The sequence below is a fragment of the Gymnoscopelus braueri genome, assembly GCF_963280865.1.
Source record: "Gymnoscopelus braueri genome assembly, chromosome: 18".
NCBI classification, from domain to species: domain Eukaryota; kingdom Metazoa; phylum Chordata; class Actinopteri; order Myctophiformes; family Myctophidae; genus Gymnoscopelus; species Gymnoscopelus braueri.
The window spans coordinates 33309672-33334793 of NC_137618.1; the positions used below are offsets into that span (position 1 = coordinate 33309672).

General features: G+C 40.6%; 2 protein-coding genes across 2 annotated transcripts; both read left to right on the forward strand.

Annotated features, from left to right (window-relative positions):
• Window positions 1-866: 866 nt before the first annotated feature.
• chn1 (chimerin 1) lies at window positions 867-10922 on the forward strand (the record flags this gene model as incomplete). Its single annotated transcript, XM_080457050.1, has 7 exons — window positions 867-1118; window positions 2812-2896; window positions 6673-6846; window positions 8143-8220; window positions 9312-9449; window positions 10440-10545; window positions 10631-10922. The coding sequence occupies 7 exons, from the start codon at window positions 867-869 to the stop codon at window positions 10800-10802; spliced, it is 1005 nt and encodes a 334-aa protein (XP_080313176.1). The 3' UTR covers window positions 10803-10922.
• A 5257-nt stretch (window positions 10923-16179) lies between these two features.
• LOC308073835 (acetylcholine receptor subunit alpha-like) lies at window positions 16180-24890 on the forward strand. The gene is made up of 9 exons (XM_080413016.1): window positions 16180-16411; window positions 17545-17687; window positions 17784-17828; window positions 18223-18332; window positions 19350-19545; window positions 20249-20486; window positions 22236-22459; window positions 22713-22955; window positions 23053-24890. The coding sequence occupies exons 1-9, from the start codon at window positions 16369-16371 to the stop codon at window positions 23179-23181; spliced, it is 1371 nt and encodes a 456-aa protein (XP_080269142.1). The 5' UTR covers window positions 16180-16368; the 3' UTR covers window positions 23182-24890.
• Window positions 24891-25122: the final 232 nt, after the last annotated feature.

Sequence of the window (25122 nt, forward strand, 5' to 3'; positions counted from 1 at the left end):
TTACACTCATGATAAAGATGCTTTTATATGTGGTTCGACTGGGCATGAATTGTTACTGCACAGGTCATTGTAGTCGAGGCATGTCCAGTTACTGTGGCAACATGATTTTTGAAAATAGCCCCTCGTTCCAACAGCCAACTGCTGTTGGTAGTTCTGCAAACAGCATCCCACTGATGATGCATGACTCACTCATTGCTCATTATCATCAACCCACACTCATTTCATCCCACCAAGGCACCCCTGCTTGGATATCTGATAGAGGCGTCTGTGTGGGGGCGGGGTAGTATCAACTATAAAGCATGTGGGGCTGCGCTATGATTGGCCAGTGCGAACCATTTAATCCGCTGGTGACTACAACAGGGTACGCCCCTGTGCTCCTCCCCCCCACTCCAACAGCCCTGGCAGCATCCATACACTACTGTGTGCTGTCTCTGTTCCAGGGAGGATATCAGCTCTGTACAGGGAGGAGAGGATTAGCGCAACCACTCATCTCATCTGCATGCACATTCCCAGGCAACCACATGAGCACCCAGGGCTGTACCTCTTTTGTATCTAGCCATCACAGGACTTGACACTCTCAAAACCGAAGCACTATTTAATCTCCTTGTCACTGTTGAGAGAGGATTTAACAGAAGACACATTTTCCCCCTTTTGGACTTATTTTCTTATTCTTTTTTTAGACTCTTCACAGTTTCGATTTGCATGTTTATTACTGCTATTGTATGTTGTGTTTGACTGGAGCAATGAAAGTAACCCTGCATTCTGTAGACTTTCTTTGAGCATCAGAGAGTTTACATTTTTTAATTTTATGACCCAGTAACTTTTTGGACTCTACTGGGTCTGTTTCGGTAGACGTCGCCACTGAGATGCCATCTAGGGAGTGCTACGAGCTTCACAAGGGAGAGAAGTCCCTGGTGCAAAAGGCCAAGCGAGAGGCCAACCAAGAGGATATTTTGGCGGCAGCGCTGGCGATGAGGATGGGACCACAGAAACCTCCAGCCACCATCTGGCAGCCTCTCAAACTGTTTGCCTATTCGCAGCTCACCTCGCTGGTACGCAGAGCCACACTGAAGGAGAGCGACCGGACCCCCAAATCTGAGAAAGTCCACAACTTCAAGGTGAGGCAGGAGAGAGTTATTGTTCAGATACATCTCCAAAATGTTGTGCCTGTGTATTTCGTGTTGTGTCATGACCAGAAGGCAGGGGTTTGAGTCTCCTTCTGCCGGATGGGAACAGGAGGCAGGTCTGCTGTTGAGTGGGAGAGCGGCTTAAAAAATAGGGGGAAAGAATGTTTTGGATCTGTCCGTTGAGCTTTTTTTTTTTCAAAGGAAAATCTGTTTAGTGGCCTGTGGACCTCTGTTGTTGGTTTGGACACCAGATGGAGAGATTAGGGTGATGGGAAGCGAGAACCATGGAGAGGAGGGTTTTCCCCATATTGGCCTGTGTCAGCAGTCCTACATTTGGTTTCCTATCTTGGTTTGTTAATGGAAAGGAGTCCCATGAGGAAAATGTTGCCTTAAAGGCTTTCAAAGTGCTGATGCTCACCAGGCTTCTCCTGCATACTGCTGAACACCCACTTTTACCTACACATTTAGCATCCATGTTTACTGCCCCCACACTGGATAATCCTGAGTGTTACTTTAACTCTGGGAGTTTCCAAATGGAACAGGTTCCATTTCTCTCAAGAGTTATACTCTTTTTTTTTTTTACTTTGTATGAAATCAAATGATTGGAATTTACTGTATCAGTATAATCTTTCATATAGATAGAATAATAATCTCTTGAAACTAATTAACTAACTCTCTCACTCATTGACACAATGATTAGCTGTTATCACCATAGTCTGCAAATAATTTGGTTTACATTGATGAGATTAATTCCCCCTAAACAGTTTGAAGCTACTCTCATTTAATCACAGAGAGCGTTTGAACACTTTCTTTTGCTAATGAATCTATTTTTTGCTTGCTGTTAAATTTGCGTAGAACTGTAGACCAATGACAGCTATATTTCAAATTGAGACATTTCCCCATTTCCAGCAGACCAGCACAATCTCCATGATCTGACAACCAATCCGCCAACCTCAAACATTAGCTACTCCTACAAAGTTAGTCATCACTGATATTTGGGCCTATTCACTCTATTGAAAATTGGCTACAAGCAGGTATATTTATGTATTTAATAAGGCAAGTGTAATTAGCTTCAGACTCAAAAACAAACAAATAGAAAGATCCCATTCTTGGGGCAGCCTGTAATGGTAGCTGACTGTCCAAGAACCTGCACAGGGCCATGCTTGCCAAAACCTACAGCTGCTGTGCCAAAGTGACATATTGGTTCCAGGCCTCAGCCTTTCTTGTGGGATTTAATGAGCTTGTGTATTGTAACCACTGTTGTCGTCATGTAAAAAAACACCTAGCAGGGAGGTGGCCCACTGTCACCCCCTGATGTCTCGTCGGGGCTTTCCTGATTGGCTGGCCTGTTGTTACCTGGTAGAGTGTGGGCTCCCTTAGCAAGGTAGCGTCCTACTGTTTCCATAGCAGATTTCCATGACAACTTGCACCTTTACATTGCTTTGGTGTCTGTCATATCGCACTGTGCAATAACTGCAATGCCGTTTCTTCTCCCATCAGTTTTAGAGTCTGTTCAAACAACCATTGTTTCCTATACAGATTTAATCATCCTGATCTGCCTCATTCAATACGTTAACATCGACAAGTCTACTGTCTGTAGGTGGGATGTAAGTCTGTCTTTTGCTTTCACTGCATCAGTAACCTGATAACTCTCTCTCTTTCTCTCTCTCACACCCTTTTCCAGGTGCACACATTTCGAGGTCCTCACTGGTGTGAACATTGTGCCAACTTTATGTGGGGATTGATGGCTCAAGGGGTCAAATGTGCAGGTACATTTTGTTCTCTAACATTAAAACATAGGCTGCAAGTACAGTGTACATATATGCACAGTTAAATCCAGAGTGTTATTTTTAATCTTCTAATTATTACTCCAGATTTTCCTGTGTTTGTGCAAATGTAAGCTCTGGGTTACTTAATTTTCTGTACTTAGTGTATGTAATCATGGATTCTAAAGTTCTTATTACTGCATATGGGAGTTTGTACTGCGAGTAGAACTGTATTATTAAGTGTTAATCTAAAAATCCCACCAGGCCCCATAGATTAGAAAGGTTGTATAACATAGTGAAATTAAGATGAAGGCCTACTGTGGATTTACTGTGATGTAATAGATAATTGAAAGTAATATTAATGCTTGGCTTTTGACCTGCTTGCTTCTCATTTGACTGCTGAATACAAGATTCAGTGCAAAGTATATGCTCACTTTTGTTGTCAGCATTAGTGAACTGATACAATTTTAAAATGTTAAAATAACTACACTTTGCTGAAGCAGTGGAGTCATTGTTTTTTTTGCTTTGCTTTATTGTGGTCAGGACATCTCTATTCTGCCATTTTGTCATAATTATTATACAGACACAATGAGAGCGATTTCTCTGCTTCTACTTGTCTGGTTTCAGTTGGGGGGAGCTGAAATACCACCCCCACCGTAGCTTAGTTGGTTGGCTACGAAGCTACAGTAGCTAGCTTACCATAGGACTGACATTTAGGCAAGGCGGCGGTGTTTGGCTGAATACTCTCTCTCTCTGCATTCATTCGCTTAGCAGTCACCATGCTATAACACACATTCACCCATCTTTCGAAGATACAGTCATGCAGTGGTCCTTTGTTTTTATTCCTATTCATCGGTGGGAAAAATAACATCATGAAACTCCCTTTATTATTTTATTTCCTTGATATGATGTGGCTATATGTATTCAATTTTATTTACCTATTGGAATTTTATTTCAGTGTGATTTATTATATATTTTTCTCATTGCCTGTCAATAACTGAGACTTCCATTTTGCAGCAGACGCTTGCGAGAAATGTGTTTTCATCACGAATAGCACTTTAATGTGGGTTGATGTGTGATGATGTTTTATTGATGGAACAAAGTGAGCCACACATATATCTGTGGGAGCTCTCACATTAATTATTGATGTGTTATTGGTTTGGAAAGCAGACGACAGTCAAAGGAAAAGCTCTTTCTTTTCTTCTGGAGTATTCGTTTATATTTTTTATTTTGTCATTCCTCCAGACTCAACCATAGCTAGCCTACTTGAAACTGGGGCAATAAAGTCTCAGATGATGCTTTGAATTTGCATTCAAAAAATGTTCTCCCTCCCCCCTCCTTTTTTTCCTCTTTTTTTCCTTTTTTGTACGTGTGAACTGTTTTTGGCCGAGTGCCAGGAAGCCAGCTTCTGCCACTGCTTGTTGTGCCACATTTCCTCATCGGAGTAGCCCCCCCAGCCTCTCATCCCATCATGCCTGTGAAGGAAAACAAAGCTGGCATGTCTCTTTAATGAGGAGCGGGGCTCGGAGCATGGGGAAGGAGCTCCATTTCCACATGCATTAAAATTCAGCAGCTTCAACCAAAGAGCTAGGTCACCCATAGCTCAACCTCAATTCAGCTTCAGTTCTTGTTGGAAAAACAAATTATCTAAAAGAAATAGAATAAAAACAGTCAGGCAGCTGCCGTTCCAGCCAGAGACAGACGCAATAATGGGTTGGTAGACTACCCGGCATTATGGGGTCCTAAGCATAGTAGATGTGAGATATAGTGATAATGTGGTGATAAGCCAATAGCAGCCCCCACCACGACCTCCTCCAACCACTTCTCATCAGCATTAGAACCTTTTAGCCCAAAAAACAGCCGAGCAGATCCGCTGTGGATGCTTCTCACCATGGCGACAGAGATAGAGCTGACAGTGCAGTAAAAAAAGAACACTGTAACAGTCATCAGTCTTCATTTAGCTCCAAGAGCATAAAAATGCACCCTTACGAGTCCGTTTGCATCTATTTTTATGCTCTCAGAGTTAAATCATCGCTGAGGATTTTTTTTACTGTGCAGCCTCCTCTGTCTGCAGGCTCAGGGTGTCCCTGGGGCCATTGTTTCTCCCTCACCCACCCCACCTGGGACCCCAGGGCCATCAGTGTGCTCACACATGGACAACACCAGACCTGTGTCTGATGACAGAGTGCCCTCTATTACGCTGCCTGTCTCATATCCTTAAGAGAATCATCTCTTAAAAGTAATTACATTTCTGCATCAATGCATATAAATACAGGCTGTGCAAATTTCTCAGGGGGTCCATATTAATCAGAATGTGAAATTATATGCTGAGAACAGCAGTCTACGTTTATAGGAGATCTTTTTCTTCTTATTGATCCAATAAAATAAAAAGAAAAGAGAGGAGAAAAACAAGAATCATCCCGATGAGCAAAATTAACACATTTTGAGATTTTTTTTTGAATCAAAAGCACAAAGCACTTTGTCAGGAAATGAAGAAATCCCTTTCAGAACTTGGAGAATGCTCAGGGAGCTTGGAGAGGCTGCCCCCATTTTCGTGTGGGAAACTAGGTCTAGTGTAGCCCGCAGCGTCTGAATTGCTTCTTCCACAGCCATTGTGTGCGAGCCCAGATTTGGAAGAGAATGGAGCATGCAGTAGGGCTGACTGTCCCTGCTGCAGGCCACATTGTTTCCACTGAGCCTCTAATTCCCTCTAAGAGCCTCTGCTACAAAGCAGTGCTGGAGTCAGTCTCTACATTGGCACGCTGTGGGCTGCTGAGCTCCCTACAAGGTGAAACCTGCCCTGGAACAGCTGTGTGCTCACCAAAGCCTAATTCATACTGAGAGAGCCAACCTACAAGCTCACAACGTATCGCGGATGCGACGCGTTATGAGCTTGTAGGTCTGCTATTTTCGCCATGCAAAAACACTGTCATGCGCCGGAGCACAAATTTGCTTTAACACTGAAGGCAAAACGCAACGTGGGAGAACCAAATGATCATTATGACTAATATACTGTTTGAAATTCCACAGAGATGGATACTGTGATGCCACAGATTTCATTGAAATGAGGGAATCCCCACACATACTGCAGCCATCTAAGAATTATCAAATGTCATTGTCCATTCATTTGAATTAGCAAATTAGTACACTAAAGTATAGCCCTGAGCTTTTACAAATAGTAATAAAAAACAAAAAGGGCAAATTGTGGGCTTTCAATAGAACGGCAACATATTGGGTTAATGCACTGTCCTGAAATCTGACATTTGTGGTGTTTTTCTATTCCTTGATTAGCTTTTTTGATTAATTATTTATTTATTTATAAATGACTGGTTGTTTGTGGAGCTGCGTTCCACTCTAGTGCTCAAGGTGACCCCAATGACACGCCTGGCAGCTGACCAGAGTGATGTCACCAGCTGCTGACAGTAGTTGTCCAGTGTTCCTGTGACATTTTGACAGCAAATATTGATTAAGGGGATTTAGACCTAAGCAAGCGAAAACACCAATTAAACCATCCAATGAAAGACAAAACATGAGCTGAATGTTAATTTGGTACCTCTTCGTTTTTTTTTTATGAAATAAAATAAAAATCACTACAGTATTTGTTTTTGTTGCTTCATGTTTTCAAGATATTTTTTTGCAAATTTCACAGGGTTATACGACGTAATAATATTAACTTTGCATTATTACAACAAGGGTAACTTTTTACACAGGATTTGATTGTGTTATTTACCTTATAACACTGTTATGCCTCTTGCTCTACTTTCTGTACCTCTCTATAGATTGTGGTATGAATGTCCACAAACACTGCTCAACTATCGTACCAAACGACTGCAAGCCAGACCTGAAACACGTCCGTAAAGTCTACAGCTGTGACCTCACGACCCTGGTGAAAGCTCACAATACAGCGCGACCCATGGTGGTGGACATGTGTATACGAGAAATAGAGTCACGAGGTTAGTTCGGGGGGGTGGGGTGCACAATCCAATACTTTATTATAATAGTGTTTCCCAAACTGACAAACTGGGGCTTGTCTGTTTTGGAGGTAGTACAACATTTTAACCTGTTAAAACTGGGAAAGCATCTATTTCACCTTAGATTTATATGTTGGATATTCAAAAATAGCAGATGTACAAGCTCACAGCGCGTCACTTTGGCCTCGGGTCTAAATGGGTTAAACATGTTACAGAAAATCATAACATTGCATTTTTGGGTTTAGAAAATATTGAAAATAGTAGATCTACAAGCTCACAATGTGGTTAACAGGTTTGAAAAACACAAATGTGCACGTTTGGGGAGTCTTAGCTTTCGTCGGATGTAAGAAAGGGGGGCTCCAAGGAAAAACGGGTTGGGAACCACTGTAAATAGAGTATTGTTTACCTCTGCCGTAAACCAGTGATCCTCAACCTTTTTCATTTCAAGGACCCCCAGTTTGATACGCATCATGGCACGGATACCATTTTAATCTCTGGTATGCCAAACAACACTGTAAAATCCCCAGTGTTAAGTTAACTCTGACAGTGTACAGATTGTTCCATTTGTATACACTCTCAGAGTTGCAGACCCGTAAGGGTCCATTTGGTTGCTAACTATCAATCATTTGGATGGGGATCCCATAGAACCCCCCTCAAGGACCCCATGTTGAGAAGCAATACTTAATTTACATATCATAGTAGTGCAGTTGTCCTTTGTGGTCCAAGATAAAACCCTAATTTGTGGGTGTTTTTTTAATATTGATATCTCCTTGCATCTTAATCAATCCCCCTGCTTTGGTGAAGATGGTGGAAAGCTGTGGATTTCTATTAATGACTGTAGAGTTGGTCTTATGTAGTAATGATTAAGGGGGCTGGTGAGAGTGCTGGTAATTGTACTTGTGTAATGAGGAATAGATTACTCTTGTTTCCTGCTGCCGAAGTAGATTGCATTTCAGTTAAATCATTCAACTATGTAGGAACCCTCATCTCTCCCTCATTGTCTGGTGTCTAATACATGTGCGTAACCAGCTCTAAGTTTGATTTATGTCTTTATTATTTTGTTCACTGATGCAGAAAACTATTTGCATCTGTCCATGCTATATTCCCCTATGTGATACTGCACTGACGTTTGGCCGCTAATTTCTTATGCATATTTAAGAGCATTTTGTGGCCATATGACCTGGGAAGTCTTATGAAGGTAAATCGACTTGCGTGTACTAGGTGGAAAGAATTCCACGTGACATGATGAATGAAACCTATTTGTCGTTGTCTCTCTAGGTCTTAAGTCAGAAGGGCTCTACAGAGTGTCTGGATTCAGCGATTCAGTGGAGGATGTCAAGGCGGCGTTTGACCGAGGCATGTTGACTGTCCATTATCTGTTTTGCTATGGATTAGGCCAGTGGTTTCTCATCGACAGAATGTCCTATAGATCCATATCAGCACTCAACACAACTGCTGATGTGACATGCTAACATTATGATGTGTTTATGTAAGGCTCTGAGAACATTTCAGATTAAGCAAAAAGTGACGCAATTTGTTAGGGATTAATGTCAATCTGGGAAAGTGGACCATATCCTGACATGGTTTACTCAACGCGGAGCATTACAGTGAGGGGTCAGGGGTCAGGAGAAAGGTTACAGGAGAAACCCATTCATTGCTGCGTTGAGATTCTACAGTACAGTGATTCTCAATCTTTTAGACCTCTGGACCACTAGAATATTTCGACAATCCTCAACAACCACCCCACTGCACCTCCCACAACAATATGCATATATTTTGTATATAAGAAGGCATAACACAGCCATTTCTATTTTATTTTATTTTATTTTAATATTAATATTTTCATTAATGATCTTAAAGCTGGATAAGTTGCTCGCCGGTTTTGCACACTGAAAAAAACAAGGGTACAATATAAATTACATTTGTTGAACATTTTGAAAACATTTCCCCATGGATCACCTGTAATTATGCCATGGAACATTACTGGTCCATGGACCACCGGTTGAGAAATGGTGTTCCATTATTAGAGGCGGTGGGTGACAATGAGTCTATCCTGGCCCAGTGCAGCGTGACTTTTAACTGTAGGAAAACCCTGCAGCTATAGGCTAAAGTAAAGTCTTAGCTGCATTTGGGAGATCACCCATGACAGAGTGTCATTCCAGCTCACAGCACTGTGATGTTCAGACCGCCCAGTAGAATTAGGCCATGGCCTACACTGAATACCATGCATAAATGAAGACAACGTCAGAATAAAACAGTTCAGGCGAGTGATAGAAGCCACTTTGTATTCAGACTAATAGTTTAGATTTAACCCCCCTCGAGGCTTACACAATCTCTGCCTCACTTTATTCTGAGACATAAGCATAATCTTCTGATGAGGAAAGTTTTTTTCATTTTCAAGCTCACATTTTGTGTTCCCTCCATCATGCTATTATGTGTCCTCACAGATGGTGAGAAGACGGACATCTCGGTGGATTCTTATGAAGACATCAATATCATCACGGGTGCACTGAAACTCTATCTGAGGGATCTGCCTGTTCCAATCATCTCGTATGATGCCTACCCCAGGTTTATTGAGGCTGCAAGTAAGTCAAACTGTAGTTTTGTCAAACTATTTAATACATTTCTTTTTTTTTACCCTTTACATACCCATGTGATTCTTTTGCTGAGCATGCAAGCGCTTTTTCAGTAATGCTCTGCCCACATTGCCTAGATTAATGATGGTGACTCATGGCTAATTTATGCTCCATTGTACTATTTTGATTTGGACCAATTTATAATCTTACAACGCGTCAAGAATTCAATGTGTCATGAGCTTATATGTTGGCTATTTTCGGTCCACATTGTCAAGTATAGGACAAAGTATAAATTAGGCTTAACAGATCCACAGTCATAATCTTTGCCTGTGGGTATTTTTAATGGTGGTTGTTGAGGGAATCAAAAGAGTTAGTTTGGTCATTTCCTCCACAAACAATTAGCTGGTCCAGTAATGTATGTACTGCAGTTAGTAAAGCTAAGTCATTAGTGCCCTACCTCCGTGTTTACAGCCACCTACTTTGCTGGGGGACCCAATTATGCTTATTGTTATTGATACAGGAACCGGCATGGCATACAGAATGATTGTGCGTCAAGAAGACATCACAAAGGCCCCCACGGTTTCATTATTTCCAGCAGCATTTTGATAAATGGAAATGTCTGTTCTTTACTTTTCTATTTTTGTTAAACCAACAGTTCTGACCACAGTCGCACTTTTGCAACGTGAGGCTAATGTCAGAGCATGCTTAAAGGGGAATGTTGGACCACGGTTTTCTTACCTTTTCTATGATCTTATGGTATCCTAGGATGAATGGTACAGTAGAAAAATGTCATAACTCCATCCCAGGTCCGCCACAGCTAAAAGTCTTGAATACAGTACTTTACCATTCAGATTTGTGTAGTCATTTCCTCACAGCAACTGATACATCTTTACAGGATTACCGAATAGTACAAATAATCTCAGTGACATGATTAGAGAGGTCTGAGTATCTGCAGATCAAGTGGCTCATATAATAGCATGTTTTATCACTACGTTCCAGAAGTGGCAGACCCTGAAAAGAAACTTGAAGCTTTCCGTGAAGCTCTGGCACTGTTGCCCCCATCACACAGTGAAACTCTGAAATACCTCATGGCACACTTAAAAAGGTGAGTGATCCATTGTAAACCCACATAAGTTAAAATCAGTTGCTTCCAGTGTGTGTATGTTTCTAAACGATTTAACTTTTTGCAGGGTGACACTAAATGCAAAAGACAACCTGATGAATGCAGAGAACCTCGGCATTGTGTTTGGGCCCACCCTCATGCGAGCCTCAAACTTGGACGCCATGACAGCACTCAATGACATCCGCCATCAAAGACAAGTGGTGGAGGTGCTCATTAAAAACTGTGATGTGCTCTTCTGAAAGCAGATGAGGAAGGACTGCTTGTTGCAGAACAGCCATTTGATAATAATTATTTTTTTGTGTAAAGACTTGAACAAATCTTTTGTATTACATTGTGTAATACATTTTTTTTTCTATGCCCTCTTTATGGACCAGTGCTGAACCTAACATTCTTCCTCCCCTGTATCGGGTGTGGACGATGTACCTTACACTTGTATGTACTGTATGTCTCCCCATTTTTGTCGGGGCTTTTCTTAAAGCTGATGGGCCAGTAGTATGAATTGTGCAGGTTCTTTGTTTTTGTGTAGCTGTATAGCAGTAACCCAGCATGTGTTAAAGATTGTGAAACCTTTTGACTTTGATTTTGTTTGTCCTGTAGTAGTTACACAGTAAAACCTCAATGTTGATTCATTTAACTCTGAAGGGGCCTACATGCTCCATCCGATCGGCAAACGTTTTTCGGGTGGCCTGTCCGAAGAAACTTTGGACAGACAAGTGCCCATTCATACTAGCACCACAAATGTGTGTGTTCTGAACGCCAGACTCTGCCAACTCAGTAATCTGATCAATGATTCTGCCTCGCAACACTCCGCTCGAACCCCTGAAGCAGTGTACAGCCAGTGCTGGAAGCGGTTATTTTAATAAATGGATATCGCCTCCGGCGTGCTGTGGGAAATGTGTTTCGGAGGTAGGGAGGTTTTGCAGTTTCTTGTGATAGGATGTGTTTATGGTCACTCAGAGGATGATTACAGAGGTGTTGGTACCACCTGGATGCTGGCTTGTATCGTGAGATTTGTAGCGGTGCCAGAGAGCCGCAGCAACAAGAACACAGTCAGGCGAACATAGGCAGCCACTCCAAGCTCGCCTACGGCAGCTTGTTTGTAAATGATTTATACATTTTAGACATTAAATATGCCGTGTAGTTTCACAATCTTCACTGATTTTACATGCTTGTTAAAGACGTTGATATAAAAACGTGCGACTTCTAGACCGCAGTGCAGCACCCTTGGCTGGCATCAGAATGAAGCCTTGGGCTGATTGCGGAAACGAAACTAAATAAATCGCACCCACCGCACATGGTCAGGAGATGTCCGCAATCGCACATCTCTTGACCAATCACACTGTCTAAACAGTTTTTGGACAGTCAGAACATCTAGGGGTGCAGGGGTGTCTAAAAGAAGTTCTGAGACTGCCCATCCGAAGTTCTGAATGACATAATTTTGTAGTTATAACGTACCCTGTCTGAAGAATTCGGACATCGCATGGACCATGTAGCCCCCTTTACCCTCTGAGTTAACACTGGGGATTTTACAGTCCAGATCCCTAGCTACCTATTGTGCAATTATTTCTTTCTGTGAAACATAATATAGCTGGATGAAAAAACCTACTGACGTACTGAGGAGCACCTTTATGACATTGTATTTTTACCTCCTTATCTCTTTTTATGTAACCTACAGTTCTTACCAAGTTACCATTTGAGCCTTTCCTCACAGAAAGCAACCAGTCAATGTGTGCTTTGTTATATTTGCCTGAATTTAAAAAAATCTTTTCTTGTTCAAAGAGGATTATTTGTGCTGTTTTTTTTTACTGTAATGCTTTTGTACATAATTTGTGCATGAACACTTTAATTTATTAAACCTTTCTCTGAGAAATGCAGAAACGTCACGACTCATCTGAATTTAAATGTGTTCAATTAAGCTCTAGAATGAGCATCACGTAAGGTACATTTTAATTGCAGGAAATGGTTGACAAAAGGGGAAGTAGTCATTTAATGACATACTACATTTTATTTGACCTTCCAAGATGACCCAGGCAAATGGGGCCATTTTTCTTTAAATCTGCATATCCGGCGTGACGGGTAATGCTCGATGCCACATATGATTGTACAGCAACCCCTCTGGGAACACGTCAATCACAGTCATTCACTGTGAGATTAAATCAAAACCCACAGTACCTTAGGCATTGCGCCTCTGTGCATCCATGAGATTTTTAATTGCTAGATATATATGCAAACAACCTCACTTGGGATTTATGCATTTTAGGGTTAATTATCCACAAGCAATCTTTCCATGTAATTTCCAGAAACCAGCCATGCCGGAGTGAGCTCATTGGCAGCTCATTATGAGATCAAAGTGTTACCACTGTTTTGGCTTGCACAACAAAGGCAGGTTCTAAATATGTATTGCTTTATCTTGAACTAGTATGGTGCTGTCACAAATGTGAATTAAAATGCATCTTTGTGGGGCGCCCGCTGGCCTAGCGGTCAAGGCAAATGCCACATATGGTATATAATCCAGCCTGACAGCGTGTCACACTCACAGGCTCGAATCCCGTCCCCGACGACCTTTGCTGCGTGTTACTCCCCGTCTCTCCCTTCGTTTCCTGTCATTCTTTACAATATACTATCAATAAAGGCAGAAAAGCCTAAAAAAATACTTTAACATGCATCTATGTGATAATTGTTTATAATCACAGCCTTGCATCCATTTTACAATGCTTTCCCCTCTATGCCATTTACTACATAAAGAAATACTGGTCGGCATACATTTTTTTCACCAGATATTGCAGGGAGACGGGGCAGAATTGACTAGTTTGGAGTAAGTGATTTATACCATCTCTGAATGATTGCTCTATGATTCTTCATTGTGGATTAGGCTTCTCATTGGTCAAGAGGAATGTACAAGAAAGATGACCATGGGTTTGGTGGGTCATTAATGGATTGTTTTTCTTACTGCAATGTTTTGGTTATATTTTTGCAGTTTGAAAGGGCTTTTTTGTTTTTATATACATATATTTGTATTCACATTTTTAAAATACATGGGGCATTTAGTTTTGCGGAGTGATTTGAATACCGACATTGGCTTCTTGACTAGGTGGACATTTCAGTTTGATGGGAGTGTTGAATTATTTGAGTTAAATTGTTCTAACCGCTTAACAAACATGTTTTTCCCCTGGGCAAACATCAAGGCATTATTACTTTCCCTACCAAGTGATAACTAGGCTTAAAGGCTAACCAGATTGTTATACTCAGCCAAGCTGCCATAGTGTTTGCTAGCAACTATTCTCTGTTTGTGTCTGTTGGTACAGATACAGTACAGTTGTCCTCAATGAAGGACACAGCTGTCTCTTAATTACAAGTAAATCCTATTAAGTGGTTGTTCACAGTGCTAACTGCCTGACTTAATATTAAAAGCAGTAAAATGTGATCTTCTATGACTTCATTCAGCTATTGTTCACCCATCGATACCCTAGTCTATGTTCTTTTTAAACATGGCCTGCGACATTGCCTGCATTGCAATTCAGAAGCTGTCCTCACTTGACATTTAATCACTAGGTTTTTGTGACCGCATCACATCAAATTATTGTGTGACGGATTCATACCTACCTTTGTTGGCTGTATACAAAATGGAAATTCGTCTTCCAGCTGTATGGCTTTCCACCAGCTATAATCAGCCATTTTTCAAATATATTATACATTCGTCTACATTAGGCACTGACTGGGTGCAAAAGGCAATAGACCAAACCACGGAAGCTATGCACCGATTAGACATCTGCTGTGATGACTCCATGACAGTAGTCTCCTCATGCACATCCAATAATGTTTGCCAATTCTATTGTGTGATGGCTGTGCCTTATTCACAGTAATGAGTCTAAATGTGACAGTGTCTGTGATCCATGAGATAAGTGACCTTTCTTCTTTGTTGATTACATGCTACTGTCTGTTGATTTCCTCCCACAGAGAGAGCTGACCTAAGTATCAAAATTATTATTATATTTCTTTATGCCTTTCTTGATAGTACAGTAGGTAGGCAAAGGCCGTCGGGATCGGGACTCAAACCCGCGACGCGCTGTCAGGCTACATTGAAGCCTACTGTAGGTGCCCGGACCAGTTTCAAAATTCTAAGATGTTCAGTTAATCCAAATGTCAATATCTTTGCCTGTGTATAGCGTCACCTCTTGTAGGCACATACAACTGTGTGATTAGATTTCTTAAAATTTGAATGACACATCTCACAATCAGTGCTTCTTTGCTTACTTTGTACTTACTGAAAAATTACATTCTGGACAGATAGATAGATAGATAGATATACATTTATATGCTGTGCGCACTCAAACGCACACACACACTGACACCCATGGATAATATATATATATATATATATATATATATATATATATATATATATATATATATATATATATATATATATATATAATATAATCATGGTTATAATGCACTTAATACTATCTATGGAAACCCTAATCCGTATAATCTTCCACAACATCCAGCATGCTGTCCATTGTTCATCCAACCCCTGCAGTGGTATCACCATTCATGTATTCCATGACCATTTTCATAACATGCAGGATAGAGCTAAAAATACTGGTCTCCTTCAGAGCTGTTACTGGAACCAGTAGTGTACTGGTCAGTATCCTTCCTATACGAGAAGTGACCAGTAGTGGTGTAGTCAAATAATAATTCAATACAGACCTTTTACTTATGTAAAACATCGGAGCACCACTGACACACTGGGGTTGACTGAGCCGATTCAATGATGATTTGTCCTTGCTTACATGGCAGTGCTGAGGCGAGGCAGAGCAGTGTGTGAACTCAGGTGGTCTGAGTGATAGGGAAAAGGGGTGGGTGAACTGCAGAAGGGGGTTGAGAGACAAATCTCTCTTAATTCAGACATTGCCAAAATGGTCATTTGTCCTTAAGTGAGATGAATGAGACTAGTTGTTGAGTGACTGGCTGATTGAACAGATTGGTGCTGTGAGGAAATTGAGTTGCCCGACCCATCACTGGCTCAGCAGGGTTGGGCAGGTGTAGAGGGCCCACATGGGTGTAATATGCCCGGCCATCTGGAAACACATGGCTGTTGCAACATTCAGTAGACGTTTTGAGAATTATTCAATTAAGTCAATGACTAATAATGTATTCAAAGTGTGCGACTGGACAAAATAAGTATTAGGACGATTGTTTTTTTTCCTCTGTAGCTTTACACAAAGGGACACACTGACAAAACTTAACAAGAACATTTTAAATTAATCCTCAATCTAAATTCAACAATGGTTGTGAAAATGTCTTCATAAGCACAATTGTTTTCAACTATTGATCAACATACAGTACATCAACAACAATAATGGAACAAGGTTCAAGGTAGCTTTATTGTTACATATTTTAAGGTCAAAAGAGTCCAATTTGTTTGTTCCGATTCTCCTCAATGTTTATCTAAACTGCAAATGCCATTCCTTTAAAAGCAGCCAGGGGTTGTCATTGCACCTGTTATGTTCTGTGTGGGCTGTTTCACGATGGGATATTTCAGTGGTAGATTACTGTGGCATGTTGAGCTTATAACAGATGACAAAGAATGTGGCTCTCAAATGACAAACGCTGGCAGTCATACACATACGGTGTCAGAGAAAAACAATACTGTTAACGGGAAAACTCGGCTGTAAGTTATTGGGCGCCAGTGCTGTAAGAATCCTCTAAGCAGGGAGATACTTTTTCATTCTCCTATGGGCCAGCAGGCAACAACTTGAAGTTGAGTCTTCATTTTGGATTTACAAGAAAGCTTTGGCAAGAATGAAGCTTTTATTTTTCAGTTTTCATCTAATATTTCTAACAGGTAAGGAATGGACACTGAAATGCGTCCATGCTGGTAAACCAGAGAAACAAAAGTGTTACTTAACTGATATGTTGTGTTCACATTACATTAAGTTACATTTTAACTTTAAGTATAGTTTATTGAACCACCCTTCCATGAATAATGTAGGCCTACTATATGACAGTAGTTTGGTCATTTTGTGTTGTTGGAACAACATAAATGATAACTAAATGTATTTTACTTTTTACTTGTTCGTCTTGTCCAGCTATAACATGCTTTGATTGACAAGAGCATTTGTGTGTTGCTTTACTACGTACGGCTGTCGCTTCTATGTTTCACGAGGCAACCTCCATAGTTAAGTATGGACGGGTCCTGGGTTTAGTGAGCTAAATGTGTCAAGAATCATTCTATGGTTCATGTTGCTTTAATACAGCCTTCCCTCCAAGGTCATGTGGAAAGTGAAATGGGATACTGCTCTGGCCTGTGTCAAATGTGTAACAGAAATCCTGGAAGTAGAAATGAAACACTATCTCTATCAAGTGACCCTTACACGCCTCTCATCTCCAACAAATTATGCACCAGGCTACAGCATGCCGAATGTAATCTGTATGTTGTTGTTGCTGTTGTTGTTGTTGTTATTGTTGTTTTTATTACTTTTTTTTATTACTTTTATTACAATGTATAGATGTCCAAATTATTTCTATAGAAGAAGTAGGCTACATAGCCCTCTGGAAATACAATCTGGTTTTCACACACTAAATCTGATATTACACAGACATCAGCACCACTGGTGCTACTGGGACAGTCTCCTTGAGACCCAGGAAAGTGACCCTGGTTGACCTGTGTAGTCTCCAGTAGTGACGACAACTTCTAATTCTGTTCATGAACAGATAGGATTTCATGTTCCACCATGAACAAAACAAGGCTGAATAGTTCAATTATGTGTATTAGAATTAGGATTTTAGTGGCATCACTGCAGTGTATTCACACACACCCAAATGTCATGCCTGACTATTTATGAACCATACAGAGAAATGTGTGCAAAAATCCCCTCATAGTAAGAACGCATTTCACTGACACATTGGTATCATCATTGGATACTCTAAACAAAGCTAGTCTGAATCCTGTATGCATGATCTCTGTGATCGTTGTAGGTATTGCCTGGGCTTCTGAGGATGAAACGCGCTTGGTTAAAACCATTTTCACTGGTTACAACAAGATTGTTCGTCCTGTCACTCACTTCAAGGACCCGGTTGTGGTTACTGTTGGACTTCAGCTAATCCAGCTCATCAGTGTGGTGAGAGATTAAGCCATCCCATATCGCCTCACCTCTAAGGCTCGTTGTAATCAAGAATCTAAATTATTGAATAATTCTCCATATCTCCATATGCAGGATGAGGTCAACCAGATTGTCAGCAGCAATGTGCGATTAAAACAGGTTTGTTTTAACATGTTTAATAATTGTTTCTAATCACAACAGAGGGACACCTGCTACTTAATGTTATTGTGAAAGGTTATAGTGAATGTTGTTAGAATAGCTCACTGAGCTCATATTAACTCTGTAAATGCAATATTATATACAGTAGACGTTTTGTGGCCTAAAGACACATTACAATGTTTCTTGCTGTGTAAGGCCTCCTTCAATGAATGCAAAGAATTAAGTGTCATTAAAATAAAACCTTTGCCCATAATTTACCTTTCAAATAGTACAAATGAAATACACAATGTAAAGAAATATGTAAAATCCTGGAAATAATGTCCATTTCCAACAGAAAGTTGGTCAGAAATATATTTGGCATAACCTGATGCCCTTTCTATGTTCATTTACTCAGGTATGGAAAGATATAAATTTGCATTGGAACCCAGACGATTATGGCGGAATCAAAAAGATAAGAGTTCCATCCACTGACATTTGGCGGCCCGATCTGGTTCTCTACAACAAGTAAGCTCTCCTATCCATCCAGTCTGACACAATGACTCAAAACTAGGCATGCAACAGTTAATCGAACTAAAAGATTATCGATTTTAATAAAATATTTGGGGAAAGGTTTGGGGAAATTTAGTTTTTTAGTTTGTTTGTTTTTTCTCCTTTTCCCCTTTTCTTTCCTTTTGTAATTTTAAAACGGCACCAAACATTTTCAAAAGTAGAGAAAATAGCCGATCTACACTTCGCATCGAGCTTGTAGATCAGCATTTTTCCTATTTTGCATGACACAGTTGTACGACACAGTTTTCCTATTGATTCACTGATATACAAAAAATACATTAAATAAATATTTTAAAAAAACATGAAAATTATCAATAGTAGCAGCCCTACTCAAAACAACTTCAGAACGATGTTGTCGAGTCACGTTTTGCTTTACTCCGTAGTGTTGAGTGGAGAAGGCTCAGATTGCATCAGGCTAAATCTGGCCCCTGGTATCGCAGGTTCTCTCCATACCATATGCTGTGTCTGACACACACTGCTGTTTTTTCCCTGACAACCAGCCTCCACTGCCACAACAACCTGTGCCAGCCAGGCTCTGTGCTGGTTGGTTGGGCTGTTTGACTGCAGTGCTGGCCAGACGTTGCCAAACCCCCAGGCACTGATGTCCCCCCGTGTTAACATTATCTCCTGCCACGCTCATGCTGCCTATACACACACACACTAAACAAAAATGATGCTAAATAGCACTAAAAGTGGTTAATTGGCTAGTAATCATAGGGGACCCTCTTTCTAAAGTTGATAGCACCTTTGTCATATAGCACTATATAGGAGCTGTAGGTATGGAAGCGGTGCATGCTATAGCACCTCAACCACCGTATGGGTCCATTTGGTTGCATTTGTACACTCTCAGAGTTACAGACCTGTAATGGTCCATTTGGTTCCTAACTATCAATCATTCAGCTGGAGGCCCAGAGTTACATAAATTATAATAAATTACTGAGGATTTCCCTGTGTGCTTATTTGTGCCCACAGTGCTGATGGAGACTTTGCAATTGTTCATGAGACCAAAGTGCTACTGGAACACACCGGGATGATCACATGGAACCCGCCTGCCATCTTTAAGAGCTACTGTGAAATTATTGTGCTGCACTTCCCGTTTGACCTCCAGAACTGTAGTATGAAGCTGGGCACCTGGACCTATGATGGGAACTTGGTCGTCGTCAACCCAGTAATACCAATGATCCATACTATTCAAACATCAACCCCCTCATTTTCTAAAATAGCAGATCTACAAGCTCACAACGTGTCGTACTGCGATGCATTATGAGCTTATAGTGCCTATTTCTGCTAGTCATTTGTAATTTCCTGGAAAGGGAAGAAAAATATAGATAGAAAGAAAGAAAGACTTGTAGGCTACATGTACGGAAGTAGGCCTACATATAGGGCTTAAGTTATTATAGTCGTAGAATAACCCCATATTAGTACTGATAAAGCATACTACATCACACAGTGAGTGTGGAAACTGATCAAAACCAACAGCTCGACACTTGAATTAGAATTTCAGTATCGATGTCCCCTCATAGTCGAATAATTGATTAATCAGTTTGTTTGGTCACTTTGTTGTAGTCATTTGTTATAATTTTTCCATGATGAAGTAATTATTTTTGAAAAATAATGCGCACATCTCTTGTAAACAGTCGATATAACGCTTAAATTCTACCAAGTCTATAGGCCAATAGCCAGTAGCCATTGTGAATGTTAGAATGTTCAGTTCTTCTCAGCCTCACCAGCCTGAAAACCAATTTCACAGATTCGTCGATTAACTAATCGAATTGATTGACAAATTCCTATGAATATTAGTTGACTAAGAACTAAGGACTGCCCTAGTTTAAATATCGTTAAATGTCTTCCTGACTGTTTCTCTTCACCAGGACAGTGACCGCCCTGACCTGAGTAACTTCATGGAAAGTGGAGAGTGGGTGATGAAGGACTTTCGAGGCTGGAAGCACTGGGTGTACTATGCCTGTTGCCCTGACACACCTTACCTGGACATTACCTATCATTTCCTTATGCTCCGTCTGCCCCTCTACTTCATTGTTAATGTCATCATCCCCTGCATGCTCTTTTCCTTCTTGACTGGCCTCGTCTTCTATCTGCCTACAGACTCTGGTACGTTGACACTTGTTTCCAATTCATCTCAGTGTTCACACATGGAATGAATGAGTTCGCAGGAGAATCATCATATTACAGTATATAGAATACACACACACGCACGCGCGTGCGTGCGTGCGTGCGTGTGTTTCCGCTGTGGGTTGTTGAATGTAGAGTGGTGATATTACTCCTGTGATGGCTGCTATCATTGGTTAAATGGCCTTAAGCAAGGGTCTAATCCCCAAAATGATACTTAGGGCACTGTATTGTGTGCTACTATGTTCAAAGTCTGTGGAGTGGTACATACCATGTGTGCAGATCTTAGAGGAATAGAAAGACAAACAAAGGCAATTACTGTAAGGTGCGTATTAGAATATAAGTAATTATCTATAGTTCTAACACTGATAATTCAAATTAGGTGTATCTCCTGTACAGTTTGAGCGAATACTTTTGTTTGCCAAGAGCTTGTCCTCCATGTTGAATGTCAGCTTATAAGGTGTTAAGTTATTGAAACTGCAGTGCTCCAGTGCACATCTGGCCGGGTTCCCAGTGTGGAAGCCTGCCTCATTACCCAGCGTCCCTCTGTGCTGTCATGTCTGCAAGCAGGCCTTTGCTTTCATGTATTATACATCACTAGATGGCTGTTTTTAATATGGCTGCTGACATGATACTGTGAAGGATGCCAAAGAGTCTTCCCTGTGGATTGATGCTTTCAGCAGTACAACAGAACAACAAACAGCATTGAAACAAAATGACAAAAATATAATAATAATAATACAATAATAATAATAATAATAATAATAATTATTATTATTATTATTATTATTATTATTAATGTAATAATAATGTTTTATTATTGGACATTTTTGGATACTTATGACTTTCACTTCACTACATTTCAAAGACAAATATTGTACTCCCCCCCCCCCCCCTACATTTCTAGAAAGAGAAGAAGTGCCACTTAAGCCATGTTTCAACTATAATTTAAATAGAAGATCTACAAGCTCAAAAAGCATTGTGAGTTTGTAGATCTGCTATTTTCACTATTATTTAACACATTGAGTGCCAAAAACGGTCCGTGCAAAGATTTTTGGAAATTTCAGGATTTTTTGGAAAATTGTCTAACTTTCATCGCAGCAATGCATTGATATTAAAAAGAAAGTGTAGTTTGTCATTTGTACTTTTCAAAGCATGTACTTTTGAATAATTAAGTAGGCCTATTTTTAAAAGCAGGTACTCCAGTACTCCACTTTAACTCAAGTACAAATTTGGCAGAGCAACTTTCACGTTGAGTAATATTTGACCAGGAGTATCTATACTTTGACTCAAGTACTGGAGTTGTCCACCACTGGATATAAGGGCCAGGCTATTAGTGAGGATGACCTGCTGTGACCTGTGACAAACTGAAGGTCAATCGAGCCTTCTCTGTGGCTGGTCCAAAACTATGGAACAGCCTACCACTTCTTGTCCGATCTGCCCTTTCCCTCGACACTAAAATCAAGACTAAAGACTCACCTCTTCTCCCTAGCCTAAACTGTTTTCCATCTCGCCCATGCCCTCCTTTTTATCTACCTTTCCAATTCCTTCTGCCATTGATTTAATTATCTTGTTTTAATGTTGTTACTGTCTGTTAAACTTTTTTTAACAGACAGTAACAACATTAAAACAGCTGTTGTATTATGATGTACAGCACTTGGGTCAACTTCGGTTGTTTTTAAAAGTGCTTTATAAATCAAATTGACTTGACTTGACCATGTGTCCCTATAGGTGAAAAGATGACCCTCAGTATCTCTGTTCTGCTGTCCCTTACTGTCTTCCTGTTGGTCATTGTGGAGCTCATCCCTTCCACCTCCAGTGCTGTGCCACTCATTGGGAAGTACATGCTCTTCACCATGGTCTTCGTCATTGCCTCCATCATCATCACTGTCATTGTCATCAACACCCACCACCGCTCCCCAAGTACTCACACCATGCCCGACTGGGTTCGCCAGGTGGGGTTATACTGTTGTAAAATGGATTTAGATTGACAGTTGTATGGCTCTCTGAAATCAATTTGATTTCCAAGTGTGAAAAAAAAAGAATCAGTCTAGGTATTCTTTGCACTCTATAGCCATCTAGTGGCAGTAGGATTAATTGCATTTTGTTGTTTTTTATCAATAGCTTCTCCTGTCAATAGCTACTAGCTGTCATGGTGGTACTTTGACATTGAGTATTATTATTTTTAATTTGTATTTTCCATTCCAGGTGTTTATTGAAACCATTCCCAACCTCATGTTCTTCTCAACCATGAAGCGCCCAAGTCAGGAAACAAAGCCAGACAAAGTCATCTATAATACTGATTTTGACATCTCAGACATCTCTGGAAAGCCTGTCCCTGCTGGTGTCCCCTACCAGTCACCTATCACCAAGAATCCTGATGTTCGCAGTGCCATTGAAGGGGTGAAGTACATCGCAGAAACCATGAGATCAGATGAGGAGTCCAACAATGTGAGGTTTCTCATTCTAAGGAAGGGAAGCAGGAATGTTGTTCTTTGTTGTCTCTTGTCACTGTGAGTAACACATTTTCTTTCCTTTTTCTCCACAGGCTGCTGAGGAGTGGAAGTTTGTGGCAATGGTTCTGGATCACATTCTGCTGTGTGTGTTCATGGCAGTATGTCTCATTGGTACATTAGGCGTGTTTGCAGGCCGCCTCATTGAGCTAAGTAGACTTTAGATACTTGAATGTTTTTCTCCAAGTTGATTGTGGGAATTTACAATCCTCTGTTGTTGTGATCCACTTTTAAACACATGAACCCTAGCATCCTTATTCTGGGGAACATTCTGTGAAAATAGCTGATCTACAAGCATGTGAGCTTGTAAATCGGCTATTTTCAGATTGTAGAGCGAAAACAGGAGAGAATCAGAATAATTCAGAATCAACTTTATTTAGGGGAGGCCTACTACAGAGCCCTTTGAAAAACGGTCAACTAAGTTTGTGTTTAAGAGGTTAAAGTTGATGACTGGTCATTCAGGTGAGTTACTAATCTGTAAGCAAGCGCAAGCTCTGAGAACAAGATGACACCAAAGGCAGAACACTGTGCTGAGGGTTTCTTTTAGTTTTTAGTTTTTAACTTTTTCTTTCCCTTTCTAAATTTAGAGTAGCCAATTATGTTTACCCCTATTTCTCCAAAATTGGCAAACTATTTCCTCCCACTGCTTGCCACTGCTGTTATACTGGCTCACCTGCCAGTGAGGAGCCCCCACCGGGAGGACATAGCGGCTCCATCCTACTCCTCCCGTTCAACATTCCCCACTGACAGGCGCCGCCCTAGCCCGTAGGAGGTATGAGTTCCCTCCCCCGAACACGGCCAATTGTGTTCGTATAGACGCTGGCAAAATGGATGCACCACGGTGGATTCGAACCCCTAGTCTAGGGCCTAGACTCTGTGGTGTTGGGCAGGTACTTTGGCACCCCCAAGTTAGTTTTTTTATTACACAAGCCATATTACGTAACCAAAAATTAGGTGAGTCATGACTGATACAGAAGTAGGCAAGACAGGATATGAATTGGTGTAGATTGAAAACATGATGTTCTAAAAAGCAGATCGATGCTTGTGACATGCTGTATGCATAGGCCTGCAGTATATTGATAAAGGAGAGCACATTGAGTTAGAAATACATACATCAGAATCAGAACTTTATTGCCACATCACATGATTACAGGTGTAAAATAGTGAGTGCAATTATATTTTGTGCAAACTGTCAACATTTCTACATTGTTAGAGGAAGAGTTTGAATAGGGAACGAGAGAATAGAAAGAAAAGAACACAGAAGTCAACAAGCAACAGTCAAATAACAGGAAGGCAAAGTCACATCAAATATACAAATAAGTTCACAAGGTGCATGAAAATAGCAATGGATAAATGGCGCTACGGAAGGCAGAAATGCTTCTTGTGCTGGTGGAAAACATATCCAGCGGTATAAAAATGGCAGCAGGTAGGCTATATAAAAATCACAGTTTCATCATGAAACTTTCATGTGCATGGATAAAGTGGCATGGTTAAAGGACAACGTAGCAATTTAACAGCAGGTATTGAGTGACCATCTCTAGTGCCTGATATCAACTGTATGTACTGTATACATAACTGATAGTGTTAGTGCCACAGTAGAGAGTGTAGACATAGTCACGGAGTGAATTCGTTATAAGATTATGTAGAGATTTGGGACACGCCTCGAACATAGACTCTCTGGTTATTTGCTTAGATGAGGCATTTTATTTTGTCATATAAACTTTGTCGTGTCTGTTTTCTTGTACCATCTGCAGCCTCCACAGTTGCTGTAAGATTTGCAATTGTGCTGTGCTGATATTGCATTGTTTTTGACTTGAAAATGTTTGTGTTATGACTTGTGTGCCTCTATATTAAATAAACAAGAAGAAAAATGTGCAGTCTCAATGGATTGAATGGCTCAAATGTTAATTGTTTGAAAGAGAAAGAGACACTTCTGAATACAGTACTCATATGTACTACAGCATTGTACATGTTGAGTCAGTGTCCAAGGCCACAGATTTGGGCAGTTCACATCTGCCCAAAGCCCACCGTTCAATACAACATTTAACCTACATGTTTCCATCCACCAGTGTTGTGCAAATATTGCAGATATTAGGACTTGGCTC